The sequence below is a fragment of the Gadus macrocephalus genome, chromosome 15 (genome assembly GCF_031168955.1).
Source record: "Gadus macrocephalus chromosome 15, ASM3116895v1".
Lineage (NCBI taxonomy): Eukaryota > Metazoa > Chordata > Actinopteri > Gadiformes > Gadidae > Gadus > Gadus macrocephalus.
Genome location: NC_082396.1, coordinates 8,881,787 through 8,905,786, shown reverse-complemented (window position 1 = coordinate 8,905,786; position 24,000 = coordinate 8,881,787). Strand labels below are relative to the sequence as shown.

The 24,000-nt window shown below is 47.9% G+C and overlaps 2 protein-coding genes across 6 annotated transcripts in view; both read right to left on the bottom strand.

The window, feature by feature from the left end:
- Positions 1-18,257, bottom strand: part of zmiz1a (zinc finger, MIZ-type containing 1a) — a 41,162-nt gene extending 22,905 nt beyond the window's left edge. For 2 of the 5 annotated variants that reach the window (XM_060073730.1, XM_060073731.1), the window contains exons 1-3: positions 17,992-18,254; positions 13,664-13,777; positions 8,751-8,856 (exon numbers count right to left, since the gene is read on the bottom strand). In XM_060073730.1, the coding sequence (XP_059929713.1) occupies positions 8,751-8,856; positions 13,664-13,777; positions 17,992-18,060 (289 nt within the window). In that variant the 5' untranslated portion in view covers positions 18,061-18,254. Of the gene's footprint in view, positions 1-271; positions 555-8,750; positions 8,857-13,663; positions 13,778-17,991 lie in introns of those variants that run through there. The other 3 variants (XM_060073732.1, XM_060073734.1, XM_060073733.1) reach the window with 3 other exon arrangements.
- The window catches only part of rps24 (ribosomal protein S24), an 86,698-nt gene that overhangs the window by 23,186 nt on the left and 39,512 nt on the right, over positions 1-24,000 (bottom strand). The window lies entirely within an intron of this gene.

Sequence of the window (24,000 nt, the reverse complement as noted above, 5' to 3'; positions counted from 1 at the left end):
GAAATGTCTATGCAGTTTGGTCAGGCACCGATAGACACACACACAAATTACAACTCATAGTTCGGAAGACACACATTATGCAAACACACAAAGTTCTGACGACACACACACACACACAGTTCTGAAGAAACACAAAATCACACACACACACACACACACAGTTCTGAACGCACACATACTCAAACACACACACAGAGACAAGCACACACTTCTAAACACATACTCTCACACACACACACACACACACACACAGACACACACCTGCACTTACCCAGAGCAAAGCAAAGTCCATGCACGTCTCATCTCTCCCCCGTCATGTTGCAGAGGAACAACTCAAGTGTCACAGATAGTCCTGCTCCCTCACAGAGGCCAGTGGCCACTCTCAGAGCACTCGCTCTTCTCTATCCCTGTTGCCTTATCTCTCTCTCTCTCTCTCTCTCTCTCTCTCTCTCTCTCTGGCCCACGATCTCTCTCTGTCTCTCTCTCACTACATATCCCTTACTCTCCACACACATTCTAACTTCCCCCAACCCTCCTCTCTCGTGCGCTCTCTCCCCCCCCCCCCCCCCTCTCTCTCTCTCTCTCTCTCTCTCTCTCTTTCTCTCTCCCCCTGTCTCTCTCTCCCTCTCTGTGTCTCTCGCCCTCGCTCTCTCTGCTCCGTCTTCTCCCCCTGTCCGGCTACTGCACAATGCACATCAATTATTCAGAGGCAGTCTCCCGGTTACTCCAGCTTATCCAATCAGAAAGCAGAGTTGCACTAATGGGCTCCTGCTGTATACCTGCTGTACAGAAATCAGGAGCCACTGAGGGGGAGAACAAGGGAGGGAGAGAGAGGGATGAAGAGAGAGAGAGGGGGGGGGGGAGGAAAGAGAGAGATAGAGAAAGAGGTGGGGGAGAGAGAGAGAGAGAGACAGACGGAGAGACCGAGAGAGAGGGAAAGTGGGTGAGGTTTAGTGGGAGAGGGATGTTGACGGAGGCAAAAAGACAAGCAGGGAGGGAGGGAGGGAGGGAGGGAGGTTTAGAGAAGAAGGACCAACAAGACAAACAGAGGATGGAGAGGGAGAGAGCAGGATATCAGGAAGCAGGAAGCAAGTGTTCCACACCTGCGTCATGAGGTCCTGTTATTCGGGGGGGTCGCTGTGTTTCTCTCCTTCTGACAACACACACACACTACACACACATCACTGCACTCAGACATATCAATAAACACACACAGACACCTTATCATGCGCAAACATACAAACTTTAGAACAAGTCTGAACACGCACTCATATACTCTGACAATATTAGAGTACTGCTGTGCCAACGTTGAGGGTAGAAAGGCTGAGAAACTGCTGCCGGCTCACATTGCAAACTTGCAGAATAGGTGGAGCTTAAACACGTTAGGCAAGGAGCCAAGGGCACCAAACACACACACACACACACACACACGCACACACACACACACACAGACAGACAGACAGACAGACAGACAGACAGACAGACAGACAGACAGACAGACAGAGAGAGAGTCAGAGACAGAGAGAGCAAGAGAGAGACACACAGAGACAGAGAGCGAGAGACAGAGACAGAGACAGAGACAGAGAGAGAGAGGGAGAGAGAGAGAGAGAGAGAGAGAGAGAGAGAGAGAGGGAGGGAGTTAAAGTGAGAAGAGGGGGCGGGAAGGAGGGCGGACGAGAAATAGAGTTAGGAAGAGATATTCTATTTAAAGTCAGTCAAGTAGTAAATTAGTTGAATAACAATACTGTTTTAACACTGTATTGTGACATGGTTCCCCAATCCTCCACAGATAAACAAAATAAAAAATATATAAATTAACTAACAAACAAACTAACTAGCTAGCTTATAAAAATAAAAACTACGAAACTAACAACTAACTGACTTGGTATCTAGCATTAAAACAAACATGTTTTCCTGGCCGTTACACATTTTTCCACCACAAATAAATGAATGAATCAAGATTCAGCAAGCCCTTCCACCATAACAATATGTTTACAATCACGTTCCCGCTCAAGAAAAGCAGGAGATGGGTTCAGACACTCCATCTCGTCTTCTGCTCAGTCTGTCTGTGTGGATCCTATCCTTATTTGCCCCGGTTCGTTTCACATGAAATGCATTCAAGAGGTTCATTGTTGGGTTTATAATAGTGCGAGTCAGGGCTTTGGGGGGCTGGATGGGGGGGGTTGAAGACAGTTCCGGATGTCGGAGGTGCTTGCTACCTAACGTTGCGGCATTTAAATAATTTGCTTACAGTAACAAAACAAAAAAGACTGCGAACGCCAGCGGCTCCGCTAGAGAAATAAAAGTTAAATTAACGTTTCAAAGTGTAAACCGATCCAATTACAGCTGGCTCGCTCGTTGAATCCCAATGAACCTGAGAGTGAAGTTATTGAAAGGTAGCTTTGGGTTGCAGCTGCATTTCATCATCCACGACAGTGTCAGAGGAGAGGGCCTGCTCGCTAAAAATAAACCTGCTATCCTGTTAATAATTCAGTACGCTGCTGTTACTCAGCAGTAATTAAATATAAAAGTCTGTAAGGTTGATTGGGTCAGTAACAAATACCTATTATGCCTACACATCTTCTCTCCTACCTTAAACGCTTTGGCTTTAAGAAGCTTGGTAACCCCTGGTTTGCGGTGTGAAATGGAGGGATTAGAGATGTGTGTGTGTGTGTGTGTGTGTGTGTGTGTGTGTGTGTGTGTGTGTGTGTGTGTGTGTGTGTGTGTGTGTGTGTGTGTGTGTGTGTGTGTGTGTGTGTGTGTGTGTGTGTGTGTGTGTGCGTTTAGACCCCGAACATTTGTGTAGTCCGCTTACTCCGTTTTGTTTTTGTTACTATAGCTACTTCCAGAGCTATGGGTTACAGCTCTGGAAGTTCACCATCAGTCACTGGTGACACGGGGGGGGGGGATTGGCTGACTCCCTGACATGATACATCTGATTGGTCGCTTTCCTGATGTCACACTCCAGATTGCCCTGTGTGCGCACCGTGTTGATTTACTCCTCGCTGACAGCATACCCAAGTTGTGCTGTGCCATGTTTCTTGGAATTTCTATGTTTGACAGCCATATTTATTTCACTCCTTTTCCAATGTTTCATCGCCACGGCAACTCCAGCCATCCGTCGGATTCTCCAACTGTTTTAACAGTTTTTTTGTGTTTGCTCTAAACCGTTGAACATTGTGTTTTAATCATAGCGAGGGTGTGATTTTTTTTAAATTTATTGTAACACATAAGCTATCCGAGCAGAGTAGTTAAATTGTGATAATTATTTTATGATAGAAACACAATATGATGGCACCGATTTAAATTGGAGTTCTGAAGCCAAATGATCTTCTAAAAAACTCACAAAGTTATTACAAACCAGACAAATTGTTTAACTCCCACGCGCCCCTGAATGACAAGTATCTGAATTTAGTAGTTTTGGATAAAAGCATCTGCCAAATAGTAAATAAGGTATCCCTCAAGAATAATTCCTTGACACATTTCGTCGTTTAGCCGAGTCTTTCATCCAAAGCAACTTACAAGTGAGGCTGGTAAGTAACACTCAACGCCTTCGACACATGAACCTGAGAGTTTGGCTGTGAGAAAATGCTTAACATCGCTGGCATTCATGTATCCAGCACCCTGTCCCTATTAAGGACACGCTATTGAGACCTGTTTAACAGGTAGAGGTGTTGTAAAACACACCCTGGTTCACGTCACCGATTTTACCCATTGTCTATTTTAGAACCAGCTCACGTCACTCGGTTTCGATGATAGAAAATGAACTTGAACTGTCAATATTAAACAATGTAATGTTTAAGTGCGCTGCCAATAGATCATGTGGCTACTGTGAAGGTGCTTTGTTTGTCTGTAGAAACGGGGTATTGTAATTTTGACACATAGATGGCAAGCTATATTATTAATTACTGTATATTCCACAAGCCAATATGCAGGAAACTTCCTTCTTGTCGACCCTTAATCATTACAGTTGGACCCCAACACTTTCCTCAAATATTAAAGTGTAAAAAAAAAGGCTTAAAACTACCAAAATATACAACTTTGGCATTGGTAATCAAGAACAAGATATTATTGGCCATTAATCAAGATTTGTGTTTATATGACTAATGGAAAGCTTTGATTTGACTTAAAAGCCATTCATCTCATTTATTCACATTGATTATTGTGTGCTTTACAAACTGTCTTCTAGTTTCAAAGCCAAAAGCCTATAACGTACACGGCCATGGTTATCTGCTAGCATTCTACATAATACATTGACGCTAACAGTGCTTATGCTGGCTCATCTATTGGCAGACAAATCTCTTGACTGGATCAGAGCGACTGGCTAATCTCTTGCTAGCCACAATATGAGGGCACACGACCCAGATGGACCAAAACCTTTATTCCTGATCTGATAACAGCTAAACGGCTACAATAAGAGTATTTTCCTACGATGTTGCAGTGTTTTCTTGCTTAAAATATCAGAAACGTAATTTTTTAATTCAATCAACAGCTACAGTTTCCCCTGTGATTATTGAAACATTGGCTAATATAATAAATGAAGTCAATAAAACTAAAGTAAATGATCAGTAGCTATAAAATATATATATCAAAAATATCCTATGCTGGTTAAAGGACAAATCCGGTGTAAATTGGATTTGGGATATGTTTGGTTTGATAACGAGTTGGAACGTTCGTTTTGGAGCAAAAAAGCGCACATAGACGCATTCTTAGGTTAGCTGTTTTTAGCCGATTCTATCAAAACGCTATAAACTTTGAACGATAGGGGCATGTGTTATGGTAAAAACTTAAAAGGCTAAAGTAGCCCGACACTTCTTTGGGAGTATAATAAGGGTCTTAACATATAAAACGAGGCATTGATAACTTTGTAAGTGTACAGATTGTTTATTAAAAAGGACATTTTATACACACAATACCATCAGTAGTTCACCCGTCGACACCATCTTGTTTTTAAGACATGATAAGTAGATTGGCGAACACAGAGCTTGCGTGTTGTTGACGGATGTCACATTCTCTGTGTTCGTCAATCTACCTATCGAGTCTTAAAAACAGCGTTTTGGTAGAATCGGCTAAAAACAGGCAATTTAAGAATGCGTCTATACGCGCTTTTTTGCTCCCAAACGAACATTCCAACTCGTTATCATGCTAAACAAATCCCAGATCCATTTTACACCAGATTTCTCCTTTAATGACAGACTCAAATATTTGTTCACAGTTTCCCTTTAGCCTATTTAAAGTCTTGCTGCCATGCTCTGGCCGTCTCATTCTACCCATCATGGGGGTCTTGGGCACTGGAGAAATAAGAGTGAACTATTAAATTCCAACCCTTCACTCTCCTGAACTTCTTTCGGTTTTTGATGGCATAATGAAGAGAGAAAAACGACTTACTCAAACAATCAAACGGCTAAGCTACTACACAGCCGCTGTCTATGATGAACTGACGGCAATAAGTGCTTCATGAACTTAACTGATACCATCTTGATCCTTAATGTGATTGATCAGCAGTCTAAAAAGTCTGGTTCTCCCCCCCAGCCCCCACCTCCAGCCCGAGGGAGCTGTAGAGAGCATCCCAGACTCCTGGCCTTTGTCTGGGCTCTCAGGTGTCAGAGGTCCAGCCTCTCTGTCGCCACACTGGCTGTCAGGGAAAAGTGCTGGTGGAAGCACTTTTCATACATGGGCACCCCACCCCCACCCACCCACCCACCCCCACCCCCACACACACACACACACACACACACACACACACACACACACACGTTATGCAAATGCCCATGAAATGCATAAAATGTCTGTGGAAGTACATTTCCTCTATGTCTGAATGAACATAGTTAGAAACAACATGTCACCGCCTCAAAGCTCTCCTCACACTCTTCTAGGTCCTACTGGTTAATGCGGTCGGCGTCCTAAACGGGTGCATGCATGTGTGAACGCTCTGGTGTTGTGGCTCACGTGGGCCGCCGTGCACGTCCCACAGCGCACGTGCCGGCCTCTCCGCCGCCCCTCTGTCTGCCCGCTCAGACAGACGCTCGTGTAACCGAGATAAGACGGATGCTCGGTGAGTAAGAGCTACCCAAGGAGACATCATCTTCCTCCGCCCGCCCCCGCCGCGCCTCCTCGCTGCAAGACCGCCGGCAACACGTCTCCTCTTTCCTAGCCCTCGCCTTCCCATTGCTCCTTCCTCTTCCCCCCCCCCCCCCCCCTCCACCCCCCACCTCCCGGTTTTAATTACAGCACAGCTTCACATTTGTGTCCTGCGTTGTGCGTATAAACAGCCGTTCCTGAAACACAGAGCTGTCCTCTATTGAATCCCAGAACCATCAACGTCCATCCGTCCCCTTCCCTCCCTCCCTCCCTCCCTCTCTCCCCTCCCTCCCTCTCTCCAATGATTCACTCTGTGAGGCTCAGGACCGGCCCGTAGACCCAGAGACTGAGCAGCAGAGGCTGGCTGACAATCACATTAGCTATAATCCACACAGGGAGGGAGGGGGGGAGATGGAGGGAGAGGGAAGGAAGAAATCAGGAAGGGAGACGGGGGAGGAGAGGGAGGAGGGAGGAAGATGGACAGAGAGGAAAGGAAGAAAGGACAGGGGAGGAGGGAGGGAGGGAGATGAGAGAGAGAGGGGAGGTGGAGGGAGTAAATGGGGGGGTGAGGAAGGAGAGATACAGGAAACAGCCACGCAATATTGACATCTGTCTGCTCATTTACGATGCCTTTCCGACAAGATGAGTCCCGTCTCGAATGAAAGTTGATATTCAGGCAGAAGCAGAGAGAGTTTTAAAACGAATCATGCAGAGAAAATGTCCACCATTAAAAGCCTTTTTATATGACACAGGGAAAAGTAAATACAATTATTCAAGGACCATAACGGTTAACCGTGCCATCCAAAATATACATCATTCACGCTTTTTCAAAATCGAATGAGAATGTCCTGAAGCAATTTTTTTTGCATAAAACCATTAGAGCTAGAAAATCGTTAAGATTGAACTAATGATCTACAACAATATAAGATAAGCACATTACCACATTCAATCGTTTCAGGGCCTGAAGTTGGGGCGGGGCTACTGCTGTCACCTAGGTAACGTCTAAACACAGGGTTTTATTGGTGCAGTGGCCGAGAGGCTTTTGGCTGCCAGGGTGAGTGAGTGAGCTCCGACCCCACATCATGAACACCTTTCAGGGCCATCCATCTTCCATCCCCCTCCACCTGACAGCCTGGGAGACAGACACATGTTCTGACAAACACACCCGAACAGATGGGCTTCAGGAGGCGGGGGTCTGAGGAGACGACCAAAGGATCGGAGGGGAAATTGGATTTGATGGGTAAATGTCTGAGGAGAGAGCATTAGCTCACTTGCTGCTTCTCTCTCTCCTCTCCCTCCATCACTCTTGTTCCCTTTCCGCTGTTGCCCCTTCCCCCGTTTCTCCCTCGATCTCTCTCTTTGTCGACATATCTTCCTTTCTCCATGTCTTTTTTTGTATTCTCCATCTCTTTTTCTCTGTCCTTCTATGTAGTGCCATGCTCTCTCTCTCTCTCTCTCTCTCTCTCCTCTCTCTCTCTCTCTCTCTCTCTCTCTCTCTCTCTCTCTCTCTCTCTCTCTCTCTCTCTCTCTCTCTCTCTCTCTCTCTCTCTCTCTCTCTCTCTCTCTCTCTCTCTCTCTCTGACTACCTCTCCATCATTATTATGCTCTCAGTTCCTCTCTCCGTCTCTCTCTGGCTCTCTCTCCTTGAACTACCTCTCCATCCCTCTCTGTCATCCCTGCACCAGTTAGTGGTACACATGTGCTGAAACCCAGTGTGTCGAGTAGACTGCTTTCCTAAGGTGGCCACCCGTCCCGGACAGTCTCGATGGCACATGAAAGTTCAATGGGAACTAAAAATACCTGACACTATAATGCACTGCAGGCTCACGTGTGATGTCTGAGGCCCCGAGATTTGAGATTGAGCATGAAACGACAAAAGAGTCAAAAGACCCTAATACACGAGCAAAGCGCATGTAACAGGGCAGGGCTGGGGGTTATAGGACTTCCCCTTTGAAGCTATACTCTTGTCTGAGTAGTATCGCAGACCCAACACCTCCATCCCGAACACAAGAGCCTCTACTTCCATTGGGTTGGACACATAGGCACATACAGTACCTGATGCACTTTATAATGAAGTTAGCACATGTCTTTTTATACCTGCACACGTATTGCCCAAGTGTATCCTATATCAAACTGTACATGCCGTTTCTGTCCAAAGCATTATTCAATACCGTAGGTGCATGTATTACATTCTTGGCACGAGGTGGCCCTAGTGGGAATCAAACCATGAACCCCAGAAGTGCTCATACCCTGCTCTGCCAGGTGAGCTGCACATGACCACTTACCACCTTTTATTATGCTGGAGCACAAGTGTAATATATACGCTGACTGACAGACACATGATCTGAATGGAACCAGGAAGGAGATGTACGGGACTGCTTTATACCATATTTAATCATAATGAAATGAGATAGATTGATGCTGCAGGGTGCTCAATCACCGGATGACTCAGTCGACTATGACATATTTATTCACTTGAGGAAAACGTTTTTGATCAGTCGAGGGTCACACGCAGTGAATCGAGGAAAAAAGCTAAACATATGAAGGCATCACTCGTGTGTGTGTGCGTGTGCGTGTGTGTGTGTGTGTGTGTGTGTGTGTGTGTACAGCAGCGACAGTACATCTCATAGAGAGCGGTAGATGGGGGGGGGGGGGGGGGGGGGTCCTACCTGCGGACTTGGGGGTGAATTTGTCTCTGTTGGCGGCGCAAACCGCTAGCAGCCGGTAGCCCAGGTCCAGGTCGTAGCCCTGCTGGGCAGCCACCCGACTCACCACCTAGAGGGGGACACGAGAACAGAGAGGGACGGGGGGGGGGGGTCATCAGTCACGCTTCATCTCCCTCTCAGTGGCAATCTGAGTTCACTCGTCTCAGCGTTTCTAGCGTCGTTTAAAAAACCTTTCGTTTCGTTTGTTAAGCAGATGCTTTTATATCCCAACGCGACGTGTTCATATCTGACAGGTGTCTACAGGATTCTGCTGATTATTCTCAGCAGGTAGGTATCAGGCGTGAGCTCATCAGATCGACAATGGGAGTCAAACAATACCCGACAGCACTTCTCCATGACACCCCGGGTTTGGATTGAGAGGCAGGGGGGGGGGGGGGGGGGGGGGAAAAGACGGAGAGATAGATGGAAAAAATGAATGGAGGAAGGAGCGATCCCGCGTGGTTTGACAGACTGTGTACGCCAACACCTCGGGGATACGCATCCATTGGAGGAGGAGATGTTTACTCTTGAAGGGAACATATTGAAGCATGTTTTAAATAAGAGCAAAACACATAAGAGCCATGGGAGTGGAGTCTCCACGGCATGGTGCGTCTCTATTCATTCAGGATCTATAGCAGTGGCATCTGTATGTATTAATCCATCTAAGAGATGATTAAATATTCAGTGCTATAAAATACCCTATCTATTTGAATGAATAATGAATGCAGAGAAAACAAAAAGGCCACAATAAAAGCAGATTTGATCTTTCGGCTTTTAAAGGCGCGTTGATAGTCAGAGCCTTGGGTAACTCCTATTGGGCTGCATCTGGATGCGTTTTACTAGGGACACACTGAACCACACACACACACACACACACACATACACACACACGCATGCAAGCACACACATGGAAACACATGCAGATCACTCAATACACAGGCACTTAAATAACACACAGAGTAGGGCACATACACACACACACACTTACGTGCACAAAGACTAGCACAAACATGCAAACACACACAAAACACTAAATACACAGACACTTGCATGACACACATGCAAACACACACACCCGCACACACACACAAGCTACACACACACGCTCAGACGTGCAGGCAAGCACTTTCGCAGACAAACTTCAATTAATGTGGAGTCTGGAGTCTGAATTGCTCCAGCAAGCCAGAGTAAGGAGGACTTTGAATGACTCAGAGAGAGAGAGAGAGAGAGAGAGAGAGTGAGAGAGTGAGAGCCAAACCACACTCAGTCTGCTGCAACACCAGCCAATCTAGTGCACAGGGATGGGAGGAGAGTCACCTGCCAGCGGGCCTACTCACCTAGTGGCCATCTTGGCTCTACATGCGTCAACTGAGAGCGGAACTCCGCAGTTCAGTTCACCCCACCCAGCTAGTGTTTAGAACAAGGATGGACGCTCTAGGTGCATTCCATGGGATTCAAAAGGGTGTTGGTTCCACTACGAGTGTCTTTCGGAGCATAGAGGGAAAGCTCTATTGTGTACATTTAAAATAAGGTAGTAGTAGTCGAGGGCTAAGCATGCCTATATGACATGACAATAATTCTAAAAAAACATTCAAGGTATCTTCCCAATAAAGAACGTGACGCATGATATCGTCTCCACAGAGCCGTCGTAGCCTTTCTGAGAGTGTGCGTTTGTGTGCGTGCGTGTGTGTGCACACGCTTGTGTCTGCGTGCATGTGCATGTGCGCTTCCTGTGCTCCTATGCATTGTCACGAGCACGGCAAGAGGATTTAAGAACAGGAGTTAATCCATATCACAGAGGAGGAAGAGCTATTCTGGCGGTGTCTGCGACCAGGCGATGGTTTCCCGTCCCCGTCCCCCCCGTCCCCCGCCGACCACAGAGCAGGATAAGCCGGCTGAACCGGCGCGCGGGGGGAACATTAGCCAATGTCCCTTTTAGACACGGCTGCCTGGCTGCACTTAGGACTCAAGTTATAGGATGGAGGGAGTGAGACGCAGCGGCAGCAGTGGAGGAGGAGGAGCCGGAGGTGGGAGCGTGAAGGGAGGCGGGTGGGGCGCCGGGCGGGGCAGGGGGGGGAAATGACCTGACATTTTGGTTTATGGTCGGTGTGCAATGGAAGGGTGATACTGAAGCGTTAAGTATGATCCTTTCCTCTCTCTCTGAGTGTGTGTGTGTGTGTGTGTGTGTGTGTGTGTGTGTGTGTGTGTAAAAGAGCTGATATAATTGTCTGACACCATGACTGTGGTTATCAATGATGATAATAACACACAGTTATAGACATCATGTACAAAATTGGTCAGGCAAAATATATTAAATACACAATCCAACAAACACACCCAGGGTAAAAATATCCCAGCAAAAAAAACAACAACAACAACAACACTTATTATCCTCACTCTATAGCGTACACCGAGCAGAAGGCAAGAGGAAAGCGGTAACAGAATAAACCCAGAGACAGCGGTGCAGCCAATAGAGCCGTGAGGTGAAGTGCTGACAGATGGGAGATGTCTACGGCTCCAGAGCTGAATCTGCACTACCAGGACTAGGACTACAGACGCAGCCCAAACACAACCATCTGCACAGCAGTCAGGAGCACCGAGTCACAGAGCCGTGACAGGAGAGTCACACTCTCCTGGCTAGTGGATCGTTGTGGTTAGGCCAGGGGAGTTTCATCTAGGTGGATCAAGACGCTAATGCGCTAAGCATGTAAACAATATGGCTGAAGTGGCTAACCCTTTGCTCACCCTTCTTGTTCCACCCAGGTAAGAGGCACAGATTGTCTGACACACATGTCCTTGAAAGCATGCACAGAGAGTGTTTAACTTGATACCGACTCATTTATCAAGCAGAAATCTCCAGTTCACTTCCCAGGAAAAACTAAACGAAATAAAGTGAATTTGTAGAATATTTGAAGAATAATGTGAATAATGTGGTTAGACAATTGTTTGCCCTCTTACCTTCCAACCACAACAATGAGGTTTTCCAATCTCTTTTCCTATAGGCTCCAGGTAGTGTGTCTCAGACACACCCACTTCCCAGGTGAGACCCAGGAATCAATCACCACAAAATGCACACAGGCAAACCAAGCTAATATTTCATCACACCTCACCTCATAATCATAACTCAAAATATATTTAGTTAAAAACAATGGCGACCCGGGTTTGATTCCCACCTGGGTTCCTAGGTTCTCGCAAGGGAATCGCAATGGACTTTTCTCCGATTTATTTTGTGCACACGTTCTTGTTACGCAACGAATCACAGTGATGAAGGTGGACCCCCGGCCCCACCAACCCTTTAGTGCACGTGTGTTGACATGACACACACACGTTTGTAACTATCGAGAGTCTGGCGTGAATCAAGTTTCCTCTGTCTTCCTTCATCTGGGATAATCCCTCATCGAGACGCGGTGTTGTAAAAGATACAACGCAAATTAAGTAGCTCTTTATTCTCTTCACAAATAGAAACAGAACCCAACACAACACAGACCTGGAAGAATGTCTTGGATTTGAAGCGGTGGCTGCAATTCACCAGATAAGACGGGCTTGCTACTCTATTGGCAGAATCTGAAACTATTTGGCTTCTGAAAATGGTCCCATTCTGAAAGGGGGGCTCAGTTGGGGGTGGGCCTGGCTGTATAGGTCTTCATGGGGCCTTTAAGAACAGCCTTGTATTCAGATTTACACATTAATGAGCTTTCATTCGTTTGCCCACTCGACCACTTCTCTCCTTCCTTCAGGGGGTTCATTGCAGTGTGACCCACCTGGGTGAGTGAATCAAAAAAAGTGTGTGTCTTTGTGTGTGTGTGTGTGTCTCTGTGTGTGTGTGTGAGAGAGAGAGAGGGGAAGAGAGAGGGACAGAGAGAGAGAGAGAGAGAGAGAGAGAGAGAGAGAGAGAAGAAAGAAAAGGAGGGACAGGGAGGGAGACACAAAGAAAGACATAGATAAAGGGAGTGTGTGTGTGTGTGTGTGTGTGTGTGTGTGTGTGTGTGTGTGTGTGTGTGTGTGTGTGTGGTGTGTGTGTGTGTGTGTGTGTGTGTGTGTGTGTGTCTGTGCGCGTGTGTGCGTGTGTATTCTTGCCCACGCCTTAGCCAGGGCTCCTCAGGGCCTCCGGTTCTGGCCCGGCTCCCAGATTGATGAACACTAGCTTGTGAGAGTGAGAGGTTAGCCAGAGGTGAGTGACCAGGCCCAGCCTTTCTAAATCTCTTTCTGGGAGAGAGTGTGTTAAGCTTGCAAAGTGGAGCCAGGGACCACGGCAGCGAGTAGGGCCGTAACCCCTGTCGCTGGCCCCGTCAGGGCCAGGGCCACGGCCCTGCACAGCCGTCGGAGATGGAGAAAGTAACCGAATGGCCTAGCATAACGTTAGCCTAACTCTGATAACTGCATTCTACTACATTTTGCTGATAAATAGATGGAAGATATCTTTTTCAAAACCCTTTAATTCCTGTTCTGTACTTTCTGCTGTGACACTGACATTTCCCATCTGGGATTAATAAAGTATTTGTCATCCTATTAGCCTGCTGTTTTATGCCCACTCCATCTCCCACAGTCAGAATTATCATCAATATGAGTCTTTATATAGTCACTCCTAGTCAATCACAACCCAAAAATCCGATAAAAAAACAATGACATATATTGAAGTTCACGTTCTATTCCTTATGACGCCGGGCTCAAACGTCTTCCTTGTTACAGATTACACGTCAAGTTAAGACAAAAACCCATGAATCGCTTCACTGTCTCTTTTTTACTCCCTCCCCTGTACTTAATGAGTGTTTGCCCCGTGTCTGCGGGACAAACTACAGGGGTGCTTTTAAAAAAATATATATATAACAAGGCACCTGAATAAAAACCTGAGGGAAAGCATAATTATTGTTTTGTACCGTCAGGCAGCCCATGAGGCTTTGCTCAAAGGGCCTCTGGAAGGCCCGGGGATCCCCGCACCAGTCCAACAGCTCTGTGGCGGCTGTCTGGAAGTTGGCCGGGTTCTGTAAGTGCTGAAACAAAAGACAAAGCAAGGAGGAAAGTCACGTTAGAAGCTGAACATTATCTCATTTTGATTTTTTTTTATTATCAATTATTTGGGGAAAACCTTTAAGAAAACGGGCTGAATGGGTATTTATACGTAGATGCCTTAGCTTATCCTCCAAAAAAAACAAACACGCACACATGTGCGCACACACACACACACACACACACACACACACAAACACAAACACAAACGCCTCTCCCAATTCACTTCTGTCTTAATTCAACTCCTTGTAGTTCTCCACAACCCTATGAGTACCCTGACCCTGATCCCACCCCCCCACTGATCCACGCCCAGTCAGGGCCCCCGGTGCATTGTGGGGGATGATCCCATCCTCCATAATATACACACAATGATGCCAGTGTTTCCTGTTAATCTCTCTTGGCATCTCTCTCTCTCTCTCTGTCTCTCTCTCTCTCTTTCTGTGTGTCTCAAATCCTTGCTCAACCTCCCCCCGTATGACTCACACAGCAAAAACAACAGTCCTACACTTTTGATTCCCCCCGTCCCTCCCTACAGCACCGTCGGGTCCGTTGTCGGAACCTGACTGAGGCCCAGCTGGAGGAGCTCTGTTCCACGGGCCTGACAACCGGCTGGGTTGCGGTGGCTCTGTGCGATGATTCAATACATCGGTATTTAATCTCTCGCCGTCTCTCTTGTTTGAGGAGGCCTCAGACCACCGGGGTCTGAAGACCAGCAGGACATAAGGAGAGGGAGGGCTGGGCTTAGACCCGGGCTCTGCGTCCCCCATGACTAAGGAGGTTAATGGGGCTGAAGTGCCGCAGAACTGTGGCCGGTCCACATGGCTGGGAAGGAGGTCCACTCTGAAAGTATCAAAGCGTCTTGTTTTTGGAGGCCCTCCCCTCGCTGGAGCTTATTGGGGCTCATTGTCCTTCGAGGGCAAGCAGAGGTGAGCGCTTTCTGAATAGGGGGACCAGCTTTTTGGCGAAGGCTCACAAAGAGAAAGCTTAGGGTCCGGCGAAAAAGGGACGACCCAATCACAGTGGACTCGAGGCCGGCCCACAGAAGAGAACATCCACAGAGAGCCTCAATGATATCGTCGGTTCCCTCTGGTCTCGAGTGGTTCATCTTTTGTGGTGTGAAGATTATCTATTGTGGTGCCAGTCACAGACTCCTTGGTTCTCACAGAGGGCCGACGGAGAGATGCAGGAAAGACAGAGAAAATAGATCCTTCCCAAAAAAAGAAGGGGAATGAGGGCGGGTGATTGTGTGTGTGGGGGGGTGTTGGGTGTGGGTGTGGGTGGGTGGTGATGGTGTTGGCGTTGATGATGATGATGTTGTTGTTGGTGAAGCTGGTGTTAGGGGGGGCAGTGGGGGTTGGTAGCAATTAAGGTGAGAGTGGTGATGGAAGTGGTGATAACAGTGGTGGTGGTCAGTGTTGTTTTCGTCAGGCAAGACGAAAACGAAAATGACGTCGTCAGACCCCTTTTTTCCATGACGAAAATGAGACTATGACGAACGTCACCAAAGCCATATAAAGACTAAAATGTGACGAAAAATGTAGACATTTTCGTCAGACGAGAACTAGACGAGACTAAATTGTTAGTGAGTGGACGAACAAAGTTTCAAAACATGCTTTTTTCCCGCCAACTATAATATGCGTGCAATGTCAATCAAGAGCTCAGGCATCAGAAATGGAGCCAGCTGCTTGTCCTAACAGTCACGCCCCCATCACACACTAAAAGCCTCGCTCGCGCGCAGCTGCGCCTGCACGCACACGGCAGTGCCGTGTGCGTAGTTTTCGTCGGACTAAAACTAGACTAAAACCTTTTGAGTTTTCGTCAGACTAAAACTAGACTAAAACTTTCAAAGATAGAAATGACTAAAATGGGACTAAAACTAAGAAGCATTTCGTCAAAAAGACTAAGACTAAAACTAAATCTAAAATGCCTGCCAAAAACAACACTGGTGGTGGTGGTGGTTTGGTGACGTTGCTGGGAGGTAGTGATGACGGTGGTGGTGGTAATGGGTGGTGGGGGTAGCATTGGTGTCGTTACAGGTAGTGGGGATGGTCGCCGGTGTCTGTAGATGAATGATATAATCTGGCTTTATTGACGCTTGAGAGGAGTCCAATCAGGACTCAAGAGAGCAGAACCAGCAGGGGGTTGGCCCTGAACTCTGACCCCACAGCTACATCTCACAGTAGCGTCCAAGGCCTGACAGCTCTGATTGGATGATGCGAGAAAGAGGACTGCATGTGGCGAGAAGGGGATGAGGACATAAATGGGCTCTGTCTGTTGCTACCAATGGTTGCTACTACTTCGTCATTAAGCAGACCATTTACCCAAATGACTTAACGGGGAAACTTAGAACGCGTCATGATGAACTATGTAGAGTTCAGGGCTTTGGCTCATGGTTAGTCAGAGGTTTGAATCCAGAACCTTTCGGCTAAGAGTCAAACACCCAAACAACCCCGACTCTGCTGCCTCTTGCGGTTCAGAACGGCGCGAAGAGGAGCCGCAGGTTGAGGAAGTGGCAAGGAGTAGAAGGGTTTGACCTGAGGAGAAAAGGAGCCAGACATCTCTCTCTCTCTCTCTCTACTAATGTGGTCTGTCCTCTTTTTCCTCGGCTACTGGAGCCAGCAAGGGATCAGGAACATTTGGTACATGCGACTGCTTTCTTGGAAGAAAGAAAACACAGAAAAAACCACCCCAGTCCAGAACTTGGTGTCCTGCCGAGCAGTTCCCTCCTGTACGTGGACCAGTGCCTTCTAGCAGTGGGTGTGGCAGGCAGGCCCGGGCACTGCGTTGTTCTGAACACTAGTATTTGCATAACAAACGATGCAAATAACCAATTTGTCTTGACATTAAGCCTGCAATTTGAGACGAGGTCTCGGGCAAAAGCGGGAACGGACACTGCGGAGTGTGAAAGACACTAGAAAGCTTTGTGAACTGCCGTTCAGTTTCAGAATGTCGCAAGTTTTTGGACATTAAATGCTTTTGTTTACTTTACACTTTAACCTTCTTTTCACGGGACCCCGCATGTGCTGCGGCAGCTGGTGATAGTGAGGAGCAAGGGGGAAGGCTGATAGAAAACAACAACAATAAGAAGAAAGAAAGAATGTCACCTCAAAAATCCCCAACCGAACCCTAGGCCCTTTTATCCTCTCCTTCACTGAAACGCGTGGTGTCAAATGGCTGTCGGGGAAGATGAATGCCCATCCACACGTGCACAGCGGACAAAACAAGTCCACCCGCAGCCATCCAGTCACAGGCCGGCCTACTAGACTGCCGGCCAGACAGCAAGCAGGAGTTGGGAGCCCCGACATCACTCTCCCTCTCTGCCTGCCAGTCTGTCTCTCTGCCTCTCTCCGCATTAGTCTGACTCTCAATTTGTCTGCCTGTCCGCCCATCAGTCTGTCTGTCTGTCTCTATGAGTGGCGTCTCCATCAATCTGTCAGCTTGGGAAGCAGCAAGCTCCAAACCCCAACGCTGCGGAGGGAGATGTCAGGGAACGCGGGCGCTGGGAGCGGACGGGAACAAGACACCAGCTAACTTGGGTGGAGAGAACACCTCAGTCACTGTGTGGAATGTTGGAGGCAGAGGCTGTAATGGAGAACCGTTTGATTGTTTGTTTTTGTTCACAGTGCTCTCGCTCTCTCTCTCCCTCTCCCTCTCCCCCCCTCTCCCCCTCTCTCTCTCCCTCTCTCCCTCTCTCCCTCTCTCTCTCTCTCTCTCCCTCTCTCCCTCTCTCCCTCTCTCCCTCCCAGCCAAAATGACCTTATAAGGTGCTTGGAAGAGGACAGGAAAGGAGAGGTGAGATGAGATGAGATGAGATGAAAAGAGAGAATGGGAGAGGTGACGAGAAGAAAGGATAGAAGAAGAGAGGAAAGAAAGGAGGGGCGAGGAGAGGAAAGGAGAACAGACGATAAGAGAAGAAAGGAGAGGAGAAGAGAGGAGAGAAGAGAAGAAAGTGAGGGAGAGGACGAAAGTGGAGAAAAGAAGAAAGAAAGGTAAGGAGAGAAGAGACGAAAGGAGGGGAGAGAGGTTCAAAGGCAAAATCGTCTTGTTCCGTTTTCTTTAGACACCATGACTTCATACTCCCGGGATCTGTTGTCGGTGGAATTGGAAGCTCGGACACACCCACAGACTAACGCACGCGCACACAATTGCTCACCGGTGTTCTAAACTTAGTTTGAACTCATCACACACACACACACACCTGTTTGATGCACAGCAGCCTGTCATTGGTCTGCTGGATGTGTCGGTCCATGGAGGGTAGCGTGTTCATCTTGATGAGGTGGAGGCGCTACCGGAAAGCCATTAAAGGGGTCCTCTGTTCTGCGAGAGAAAAACACACACACAGAGACACACTGGTCACTCCCACCGTCACTCGTCATGGTTTGCGGTTCACAGTTTAGACAAGAGGGTAGGACAAATAAGGAACAAACAACACACAAAGACATACACATGCTTCCGTCACTCAGAGTTTATAGTGCACAAGTTTAAATAGAGGGAAGGAACACACACACAGAGAGAGAGAGAGAGAGAGAGAGAGAGAGAGAGAGAGAGAGAGAGAGAGAGAGAGAGAGAGAGAGAAGAGAGAGAGAGAGAGAGAGAGTGAGGAGAGAGAGAGATGAGAGAGAGAGAGAGAGAGAAGGAGAGAGAGAGAGAGAGAGAGAGAGAGAGAGAGAGAGAGAGAGAGATTCCAGCTTGACAGCTTTGTGACAAAGCCCTGACTCCAGAGTGAACCCTGTGTGGTCGCCGGTGGCCCGGGCGACGGCACACCCGGGCGGGTGTAGTGTTATCCTACGTGCAAACGTGGGTGCCAGGGAAACACCTGTGCGATTACGCGCACACACACACACACACACACATTGTCAAAGACGACTGATAAACGGTACGTAGTATTAGTATTTAGCGCTGTCGCTTTACTGTTTTGACAGTGTAGCATCATGGAGTATCATGTAAAACGCTTTCAATTATTATTCTGACACTACACTGTGAACGCAACACAAATAAAGTACGTCACATGGAAATGTTTGTTCAAACACAAAGTTTTGCTGTATTGTTATCTCCTCTGTTGAAATAGGAGATAACAATGCAACAAAAATGGAATCAGTGATCACACTAGAGCCGGCATCAGAACCTTGCACATTAGCATTGCGTAAAAACAGACGCGCACATCAGCACCACACGCACACACAAACACACACGCACGCACATCAGCAACGCGCACACGCATATCAGCACCGCGCTCACACGCGGACATCAGCGCCAACGCACACACACAAACATCAGCATCATGCACACGCACATCAGCATAGTGCACTTTACACACACCTCAGGACCACTGCTGGGGAAAATTGTAAGTCAAACACTGATTATTATGATTCTTTATATATTTCAAAGATATATATTTATTTATTTTTTCACACATACACACACACACACACAAACACAACCTTCTCTGCCTAGGCCTGCACTTAAATAAATGGCTTCACGGCTAGCTTGCACACTTTGCAGACCAAATTTGGATAATGTGTCTGTGGACTATGTCAATGGGCTTAAATTTAATCTCTTCCCTCTATTCATCCCTCTCTCTCTCTCGCTCTCTCTCTCACTCTCTCTCTGACTGTTGTTGAAGAACAGTAAAGGCACGGCCCTACATTAAGAGGCTGTCTAAAAAGGAACCACATTACTACTTCTTCAATTAGAACTCCCTTTCCTATCTCGACGCGTCTCTCAGTTCAGTGCCAACACAAGCCAAGGTACTGAGTAGAGAACCATACCAGCCGCAACCACTGCTGATATACAGGAGGACAGACAGAGAGAGCCTCAGGTCAGCATGTATAGAGAGTGCTGCAAAGAATTGATAAAGGATTTACCTAGATCCCCCGCTGAGAGGGAGAGGGAGAGAGGGTGAGAGAGGGAGACATGGAAATATATAAAAGGTATGCTTTTAGGAAATGTGTGCTTGCGTAATAGCAGAGGGATCACACATCTCGGAGGCGCTCACACTGACGTGCACACTCGCACACTCACACAGCACACGCACACACACATACACACACACACACACACACACGTAAACACAAAAGCTTGAATTCCTTCCGATTCGTCGCTGAGGTGAAACTTCAAAGGAACCGCTGAGAATACGAGTGTCTTACTAATCCCCTGAGCCTCAACATTAGCAAAGTGGTATTACCCAGAGTGCACTCTGGCAAGTCTTATCCTACATGATAAACGGACAGCATTTAAATAGCGCTTTGCTAGCCATTTAAAGTCATTCAATGTGCCAAGACGTGTATGCCTCAAATGCTTCCTTGCAAACAGTCATCCATCTACATAACGATTGTGTCAACACGGCAGGTGACAACCAGCTTGTTGAATATCTTGCTCAAAGATTTCTCTACAGGCTGGCCAGGGGGAGCAGGGAATTGAACAAGCAACCTTTCAAGTTGATAATCAACAAGATTTACCTCCTGAGCTAATAAAGACAAAAACACTTTTGCAGAAAGAACAAATAGAGCACAAAACAGTGTTGTGATCAATTGGAAATTATCTTTCAGCCTGCTCGGATGACATAATTACTTAAAACTGCAAGCGTTAACTTCCAGTGAACCAGACAACATAGCTTGAGTGTTAATAAGGGCCTTAGAATTTCCAGACTGCAGTGCCACATAGCAACCACTAGAGGACTCCCTCTTCCAACTGCCCACCACCTCTGTCCTCAAATGCAAATACCACGCACACACACACCAAAACACACGCACAACAACACAGACACCCACACACACACACACACACACACACACACACACACACACACACACAATCAGTGGCCCGTAGAGGACTCCTTTAAAGCTCTCGAAGGTCACTACAAAGTGCTACAAATCTCCCTCGGAGGCAGGCCAGCTCCCTGGACCACGACGAGGGACCCCCCCCCCCCCCCCCCCCCTTTGACCTTCCCTTGGTGGGCCGCAGGAGGCGGGGGTATCTCTGACCTGGATCCCATCGATGAACCCCTCCCCCTGCCACAAACACACAGTGTCCCCCCCACGTCCCAAAAGAAAAGGTTTGGAAAAAGGACAAAAAAGAGACTGTTTGCCTTTCTCATTCTCTCTCGCCCTCCTTCTCTCTCTTTTTTGTGCCTGCTCACTCCAGGGCGCATTACCTTTTGGGGGTTGTCCTTTACGAGATCGGGGACCTCTAAGGTCGAGAGAGGGAGTAATTAACTCAACCTACTTTGTTAGGAGGTGCATCCTCCAATTACAGGTTGTGCTAAGGCTACGCTATGTAGCTAGTAGCATGTTATACAAAGCTATTGATGTTCTAAGTGGTCTTTTGGCTAACTGAGACTGGTTGCATGCTATCACAAGTCCCCCCCTCCGTCTATCATACCTCCCTGTCTATGTCACTCCATCATGAAGCATAAAAAAGAATATACATATACTTATTTTTTTCTTTTCGGTAGGTTGAGGGCACAGGCCTGAGGATGAGCACGTTGTGTTTGTTTCCTAAACATCTCAGCGAACCCTACTCTTCTTACCAGAGGTGTACAGCAGGGGGATTACACGTCCGATTACCCAGAGTATATTACACCCCCCCCCCCAATAAGAGCTAAGGGCGTGAGCTATGAATCTTAATATGGTAACAAACCAAAATAAATTGAAATCTCTCTCCCTTTCCCATTCTCTTAAACTCTCCCGTTCCCATTCTCTTAAACTCTCCCTTTTCCTTGATTATTGCTCTCTACTCCTAGCACACATCAAGGAGTAATTACAAAACGTACAAACTCTCTTTCCCTCTTGGTCCAAACGCCTCCATCTCCATTCCTCTGTTTCCCTTTCACTCTTTATTCTCTCCTGCGCATACAGTGAAACGTCAGTCCGCCGTTATAAACAAGAAGTGTTCTTAATGACCTCTCTCTCTCTCTTAAACAAGTAAAAGGTAACTGTGGAAACAAATAAAGTGCTAAGAAGAAAGAACAACAGCTGGGTAATGTGAAGAAAGAAGAGACTGATGATGATGAAGTGGCTGGGAGGAAGGCCACTGGTTCACTGCAGACTTCAGGGTTGGATATCCACCATCGTCTGCCCACTGTGCACTCATCAGTCGATAAGACTGTCCAGTGCATCAGACGTTCCCCTGCACTGTAAGGATGAGAGACTCCCAGCCTCTTTGGGGGCTGGCGTTTCCATCATGGCGTCATTGTGTTCTCATTACATTCTGGACTTGACGGTGTTCCCCCCTCGCTTCCCAGGGGAAGGATAAACGTCCGCCGCTAAGCCGCACATCTCAGACTTTGATTGGTGTTCAAACACAATATCAGGGAACAGCCTGGTGGTGGTGGTGGTGGTGGTGGCTGAGGCTGGGGAGGAGGCCTGGAAGAGCCCTCGTCTTCAGAGTGCCTCAGCTCTACTGGTTCATCCTCTGATCCTCAACGCACAGACATTGTTTCGGCCATCCTGTGTCTCCCGTCATTACGGCAGTTCTACCTCATTCTCCCCGTCTTCCGTCTCCTGCACCTCCCCTCAATGATGTCCCTTCTCCCTCCCCTCCTTTCCGCTCACCCCCCTTTCCTCAGTCCCCCCCTCCCTCTCTCCCTCCTCTCCTCTCTTGTCCTCACCTCTCCTCCTCTTCCCACCACTCCCTGTCTGTTTCTCTCCCACCCTCCCTAGCTCTCCTCTCTGTCTCCCGTTCCCTCCCTTCTCACCTCTCCTCCCCCTCCTCTCTCTCCCTCCCCCCCCCCCCCCACCAGCGGGGCCTGTGTGCGGGAGCAACCATAACAGTCAGGAGGTGGAATAGATTCATTTGCTCTAATGTGGTTTGTGCTGCAGCGCCACGCGGCACTGAGCGCTGCTTCTCTCTCTCTCCCCCCGTCTATCTCTCTCTCTCTCTCTCTTTCTCCCTGTCTATCTCTCTCCCTCTCTCTGCAGTTCATGGGTTTTTAAAACAGGCCAAACATCACCCCTCAACCGTGGCTGGCCCCTTCCCACTTCCCGCATAGCCACCTCCCTCTCCTAGCACTCTATGTATCAGTGGAACACACACACACACACACACACACACACACACACACACACACACACACACACACACACACACACACACACACACACACACACACACACACACACACACACACACACACACACACACACACACACACACCCCTTCGTTTACCAGGTGCACCATCTCCTCTCAGCTGCCATGTCTATTGTATAATTTGCCCACACTACTTCCTTGTTTCACTTCCTTATTCCGCTCTTTCTTTCTCAATCTTTCCCCAAACTGTCCTTCATGTCTCCTTCTACTTCTTTTATCGCCATCTCCTTCTCTCTTGGTGCCCCTATGTCTCTCGCTCTCTCTGCTGTCTTCCCCAGTGGGTCTTCAAGTATCTTCGTGTCTCGCCCATTACTGGTTTCCTTCTTTCTCTCTCCGTCTCTCCATGTGTCTTGCTCTCTTCGTCTCCCTCTCTTCGTCACCCTCTCTCCATCACACTCTCTCTCTGTCTCCCAGACTGCTTCCTTGTCTCTAACCCTCTGTGTGTCTCTCTCTCCATCTCCAAGTGTCTCTCTCCCACACTGCCTCACTTCATTATTTTATTTGCTAGACTCCGCTAATCCTCTGCTTGGCTAATCCCCCCCCCCCCCCCCCCCCACAGACACCCCCCACTCCCTGGCAGAGACCACCACAGTTACCGTAGTAACAAAGGTCCCCGCCGGCCTTTTATAAGAACCCCCACCCCTCCTCTGAGCATAGCAACCAATATAAAAAGTCTCTTGAGGGCTAAAACAGAGAGCACACACACGCACACACACACACACACACACACACACACACACAGACAGACACACACAAGCACGTGTTACAAACAGTCTTACATTATACCACTCGTGACAAATTGTAAATGCGCAGCCCTCTTTGTGCACCCTGATTGTTTATTGTCCCTTTTAATGCGACAACCGCAGGAGCGGCCCGTCCTGCTATGTGACACCCAGAGCAGCAGACAGCTGCCGCTGTCGGCCGTGCTGGTGGCGGAGCTGGTGCTGCTGCTGGTGGTCAGTCGCGATGGTGGTCAGTCAGACATGCGAGCTCCACTGTTGCTGCTCGTCTTTAAATATAGGAGCGTGGGCTTTGCTGCGGACCTCGCAAGCATGTGCCACCAGACACCCCCACACCCAGGGGGGGCCTCCAATCATTCTGCCACTCGCAGAAGCGCATG